This window comes from Leuciscus leuciscus, assembly GCF_965113295.1.
Source record: "Leuciscus leuciscus genome assembly, chromosome: 15".
Lineage (NCBI taxonomy): Eukaryota > Metazoa > Chordata > Actinopteri > Cypriniformes > Leuciscidae > Leuciscus > Leuciscus leuciscus.
In genome coordinates, this window is record NC_138739.1 from 28,889,158 (window position 1) to 28,895,435 (window position 6,278).

A 6,278-nucleotide genomic window follows, 5' to 3' on the forward strand; every position below is an offset into this window, starting at 1 on the left:
TGATACATTTACCTGACATAATAAATTGTTACATTTGATTATTCTAACTGACTTTGACGTTATTTTCATTAAAGAGTTCAAAAGAATAGTCAAACATTCGCTCACATTTAATGATGCACAGATATCATTAAAACCTTTTCATTTATGGAGTCAGATGAAATAACGAGAGAATACATATTCAAGTGTATTGCATTTATTCAAAAAATACTTTACCACGAGAAAAGGCAGTAACATGTAAAGACATTCCGCGCTGGTCGGATGCCGGACTTTGGGCCGATCGAGCGAGAGCTTACAATCTTTTTTTGGAACAATTTTCGCTGCTGAAATAGAACAAAAAATTCCAATATTGTGTCTAAAATTCAACTGACTTAATATTAATTACATGTTTATTGAACTGTAATATGAAATCAGTGTCACATTTTCAATGTGATGGTATTTTTTTCCTCATTCTAAAAAAAAATTCTGCAAACACGGCATCTTCTCAAGAAATATCTGCATAAACTCGAAACCACTGAAACCAACTCAAAACGATATAGTATATGCATGCCAGACCAGTATGGTGCTGTATTTCTGCCACAGAGATACACTAAAAACGGAGAAGAAGACTTGGAGTATGGAAGTAAAATAATGACGAAATGTTTTTGAAACAAAAAAGCTTGTTAAAATGCACTACTTGAAAAAATATGCATTGCATTAACCCTGCTTGCATTTTTATGGGCTGAAATTCAAATGTTGAATTCTCTTTAGAATTTGAGCCACTGAATTTGTGGAAGCGAATTTGTAAAGCGAAATAAAATGGACCGAAAATTGCCTGTCGAATATTATAGGTTGTATTTTTAAACAGAATGAATATTTTGGAAGTGAAATCTGAAAGGTGAATATGGATTATTGAATTTTTATTAATGGAAACGTGTGTTAAATGTTTTGAATCGAAATATTCACAGCTTAATATACAATCATGTTGAATTTCAGCCCATAAAAATGCAAACCCTAAAAATACAATGCATTAAAATGCAAGCAGGGTCAATGCAATGCGTATTTTTTCAAGTAGTGCAATTCAACAAGCTTTTTTGTTTCAAAAACATTTGTCATTATTGTACTTCCATACTCCAAGTCTTCTTCTCTGATGTTCACTTCTTTTGGAGGTGTGAGTTTTAGAGACAGATGACAGATGAAAGGGAACTTCTGTTGTGATGAGGGGAGCATGCCCTCATGTTTACCTGCTGATCACTAGCCCAATGTGTTCAAAATATACTACAAAATATTCTAAATGTACTGTATGCTGACCTGCTTTAATCTTCTAGATCTAGACCAAACCATCTGTGGCCTGAAAATGAGACCACAAGGATTAACAAGAACAATATTTAGTCATCCAAAAAAAAAAAAAAAAAAAAAAAAATTGTGGGCAGCTCAATGTCTCCACCCACCCTTATATTTATACAGTGTTTTAGAGAGCTCACTGATCGTCTTCTTCATCATGACCATCATCATCATCTCTCTGCTCCTGCTCGCCTCTCTGCTGCCACACCTGACCTTCACTGGTGAGACTGATTATATAACAACAAATTCTGATGATTTTTATCAGTGTTTAATTTTTATATGTGCTGAATAAGTTGACTGACAGCACTCTCTCTCTCTCAGCTCATGTGAATGTGGGTATAGTGGACGGCACTGAAGCCAGACCCCACTCCAGACCTTACATGGTTTCTCTTCAGACAAATGGGCAACATAACTGCGGTGGATTCCTCATTTCTGATGAGTTTGTCTTGACTGCTGCACATTGCAGGAACAGGTAAGAGCTTGTTTAGTGTGAACTGCAATGTTAATGACTGCAATGCATCCATACAGTGTATCGTGTGACATAAATTAACATTTCCAATATGCCCTTTATACAGATTTGTGATTCTGGTTGTGGTTGGTGCTCATGACTTAAGGTACATCAAGAGCTCGGATGTCATCGGAGTGAAGTCCTACATGTCGCATCCAGACTATATACCCAGTACTTTTCAGAATGACATCATGCTTTTGAGGGTAACAACCTTTATATATATATATATATATATATATATATATATATATATATATATTATATATATATATATATATATATATATATATATATATATATATATATATATATATATATATTAACTGGGCTTTTACGGCTTCTGTACTAACCTCAACACAACAGTATAATCCACTGAACTTAAGTCTTATAAAAAAAAACTGTTTATTAAAATGGTTTTATTTTTGAATTACAGCTAGAGAAAAAAGTCGCACTTAACAACAATGTTAGACTGATATCATTACCAAAGAATGGAGAAGACGTGGCAGCAGGTACTCTCTGTAATGTTGCCGGTTGGGGAGCCATGACTACTGGCCCACAGAGTTATCGTCTAATGGAGGCATTCACAACTACAAAAAATCAGGCAGACTGTCAGAGCAAATGGGGATCTGAGTTCGATTCCTCACAGATGATCTGTGCATATGGCAGTGGTGGATCCTGCCAGGTATATACAAAAGATGAATCACAGACTTTATGGTAATGTACAGACTGGTTTCACTAGTGACGTGTTGATCTGTGTTTCTTAACAGGGGGATTCAGGAGGTCCTTTGGTTTGTGGAAACACTGCAGTTGGTGTCACATCTTTCGGATCTCGATATCTCTGCAATTCACCTGCACGTCCTAATGTGTATACTAAGATTTCACCATATCTTCAATGGATCGATGAACAAATGAAATGTTAAGTGTCTACATGTAAAATAAAAAAGGAAGATTTCTTTTATTCTTCTTCCTCCATAAACCTTCTTTCAATAAATGTATCACATGGCAAGCATCAATTATAATCAGTGTTCTCATTGTCACAACCATATATTATTTAGGCAACGCCCTCAGTTTCCAGTCATTCCTGTAGTCAGACTCATATTTCAGTGAATGGGGAAAGACAGAAATCCCCCAAACTGTTGCTAAAAACGACAGTAATAATAATAATAAATAATAATAATTAAAAAAAACTTATTTCCAAACAGGAATGATGTCATAAACTGTTCTGCTTTAACTAAAAAAATCATAAAATAATATTTTATTTTGTAAAATAATAATTATTTTTTTACATTTATGTATTTAATTTTTCTATAAACCTTCTTTCAATAAAAATATCACATGGCAAGCATCAATTATACTCAAAGTAGAAGTTCTCACTGTCACAATCACACCCTCACTTTTCAGACATGACTGTTGACTCATTGAATGGGAAAAAACTGAAGTAATCAAAACTGTTGCTAAATTACAGTAAAAAAAAAAAAACATATTTCAAAACAGGAATGATATCGTAAAATGTGCTGCTTTAACTTTTTTTTTTTATTATAAATGGAAAAAAAATTATAAATAAAAAATAAGTCTTGAAAAAGCCTCCAGGATTTGAGTTGTAAAATGAAGAGCTTTGTGAAATCTTCCTACAACAGTCATTTAAAAATTTGGCAAGTCAGCTTTACTTAGCTCACGCCTATTTTCTCACATCTAACAGAATTTACAAAAAATATTAGGCATGGATTACATCACACATATGGCAGATTAGTCTACTCGCATTAACAGCACAAACATAGCACCTACTATACTGGAGGGACATCCCTCCAAAACATTGAATGCAGGTGTTCCAATCACTTCCATGGCCACAGTTGTATAAAATCAAGCACCTAGGCATGCAGACGCTTCTACAAACATTTGTGAAAGTATGGGTCGCTCTCAGGAGCTCAGTGAATTCAAGCGTGGTAACGTGATAGGTTGCCACCTGTGCAATAAGTCCATTCGTGAAATTTCCTTAACACTATATATTCCACGGTCAACTGTTTGTGGTATTATAATAAAGTGGAAGCAATTGGGAACAACAGCAACTCGAAGCAGTAGGCCACATAAAACCACAGAGCGGGGTCAGCGCATGCTGAGGAGCACAGTAGATTCTGCAGAGTCAGTAGCTACAGACCTCCAAACTTTGTGTGGCCAACTCCATATTAAACCCTACAGACTAAAAATGGGATGTTATTAAAGCCCACTTTACTTGAAATACCATCATCAGCACTGAAGAGAACTTCAGCATGATCGTCTCTTTGCTTTTGCTAGTCACCCTGCTACCATATCTAAGCCTTCCAGTTAAGTCTGATGGAAAATGACAAACTTCTATTGCATCATGTCTTCTACATTTACCATAAATGTGCACTTTTAATGTGCATTTTATGTATTTTTAGAATTGCTATCACTACACTCAATAACTTGATCTGAAGGAACATTTAGTCAAATCTATTTCTAATCTAATCTAACCAACCTAAACTAGTTTCTCTCTCAGCATCTGTGGATGTAGGTCTAGTGAACGGCACAGAGGCCAGACCTCATTCAAGACCCCACATGGTCTCCATTCAAAGAAATAACAAACACAAGTGCGGTGGCTTCCTTGTGTCACTGCATTTCACACTGCTTTACAGAGTAAGCTTTTTTGTTCAGTTAGAATTTCGTTGTGAGTCAGAGTCCCAGACCACTGCAAAAGGGTCTTCACTTAGTGTGGCTACTTTTGAAATGACACATACTATGATAGTACCCAACCCATGTACATGACTTCTAGTGAGTCCGCCCATTATAAACCGAAAAATGTGTTTTACTTAATTCTAAACCAAAGTTACCAAGGTAAAGTTGAGCAAAATATTTGTGGCTTTGCAATGGAAGCATCATAACCAAGTAAGTTAATACTATATGGTTCTAAATTCATATTGTCATAGGTCTAGTCTAAATGTAAAACTCAGTTTTGAACAGTCCTTATTTACCACTAAAACGCATGTTTTCTTTATCGTCTTGACAGAGGAGAGAAGCTGACTGTCGAGGTTGGAGCTCATGATCACAATCATGGTACTAGCCGCATAGAAGTCAAGTTCTACCACATCCACCCTGGGTATGAGTCTAAGTCTGCTACATCATGCTACTTCAGGTAAATGACTGAGATAGGTTTTTCAGGGAAACTGCAATAAAACAATTGTGTATAATGTGTATAATTGTGTATAACAATTGTTCAATAAAACACATTTTTGAGGAAGAGTAAAAATATCCTGAATGTCCTAATCCCCTATTGTTCATTGTTCACAAATCCAATTCGGTTTCTAATCTGATTTATAGGACTGAATGTTCATCTTGCAAGTGATGAAATGCATTCATTCAGACAGTGATGTCTGGATGTCTGAGATCTGGTGTATCTACAATTTTGCCTTGTTATGTAATTTGTGTGTTTTTAAGGGGTTCAAATTACAATATATATATATATATATATATATATATATATATATATATATATATATATATTATGCATATTCAAATATGCCAAAAATAAGAGTTTTGTCTGAACAAAGCTTTAGAGAACTGATCGTAGAACTGGAGTAAAACTGCAGTCTCATGCAATCATTTTAACAATATATAGGCTGCAAACATAGGAGCATACCTCGTGGTCAGATTATTCTGAAAAGTACAATTATTTATCAATACAATAAAGTTTGTCATCCAGTTTATATTCATTATGAAATTTATCAGCTTTAAGGATTGATTTACTTGCTGTAGCTACATGTAAAGGTCAAAAAGATCAACAAAGTCAACTGGATCTCCATACCAAAGAAAGATAAGGACAACAAGGCCAAGACCCTATGCAGTGTTGCAGGATGGGGGAAAAAACACCAATGATAAACTTGTTGTGAGTGATAAACTTATGGAGGTTGATGTCACAATCTTTGATAAAAAGCATGTCAGAAGTACTGGGAGAAAACATATTTCCCCTCAGGGGTGGTGTGTGCAGGTGGTCGTGGAGGACTTTGTCAGGTACAAAGTATATTCTGGAGACATCATAAATAGTGTAGCAGTTCAATTTTATTCACATGCTGTAACTTTCTCCACTTCTCAGGGTGATTCTGGAGGACCTTTGGTGTGAAACAAAGTTGCAGTTGGTGTCGTTTCATTCAATCATTGAAAGAACTGTGACTCACCTACATTACCCAATGTCTATACCAAGATTTCCAAATGTATGCCTTGGATTATTTTTGGAGGTGTGAAGCAAGAACTTAATTGACAAACATTTTATCTCCTAAAAATACACTGTTGATTGTATGTGTGGATTTTTGGAGATCATGTGACAAACACCAAACACTTTTCAGTGGAAAGATTAGCTCAACCATTCTCAGTAGGTTTCCTGTGGGGGGCTGATCGCGTCGCATGTGGTCAGACACCCTGTGAAAAACACTCTTTGCAA

General features: G+C 35.4%; 1 protein-coding gene across 1 annotated transcript; it reads left to right on the forward strand.

The window, feature by feature from the left end:
- The first annotated feature begins 1,449 nt into the window (after window positions 1-1,449).
- On the forward strand, window positions 1,450-5,975 carry LOC309475403 (granzyme B(G,H)-like). Its single transcript, XM_082138165.1, has 7 exons — window positions 1,450-1,541; window positions 1,642-1,792; window positions 1,896-2,031; window positions 2,262-2,510; window positions 2,596-2,746; window positions 5,775-5,851; window positions 5,934-5,975. The coding sequence occupies exons 1-7, from the start codon at window positions 1,478-1,480 to the stop codon at window positions 5,958-5,960; spliced, it is 855 nt and encodes a 284-aa protein (XP_081994291.1). The 5' UTR covers window positions 1,450-1,477; the 3' UTR covers window positions 5,961-5,975.
- The last annotated feature ends 303 nt before the right edge of the window (window positions 5,976-6,278 follow it).

Bases quoted from the DNA above. Each gene is read 5' to 3' on its own strand.
- LOC309475403 (XM_082138165.1), top strand. From the start codon at position 1,478: ATGACCATCATCATCATCTCTCTGCTCCTGCTCGCCTCTCTGCTGCCA. The intron at 1,542-1,641 runs GTGAGACTGATT...TCTCTCTCTCAG, and splicing joins GCCACACCTGACCTTCACTG to CTCATGTGAATGTGGGTATA. The intron at 2,032-2,261 runs GTAACAACCTTT...TTTGAATTACAG, and splicing joins ATGACATCATGCTTTTGAGG to CTAGAGAAAAAAGTCGCACT.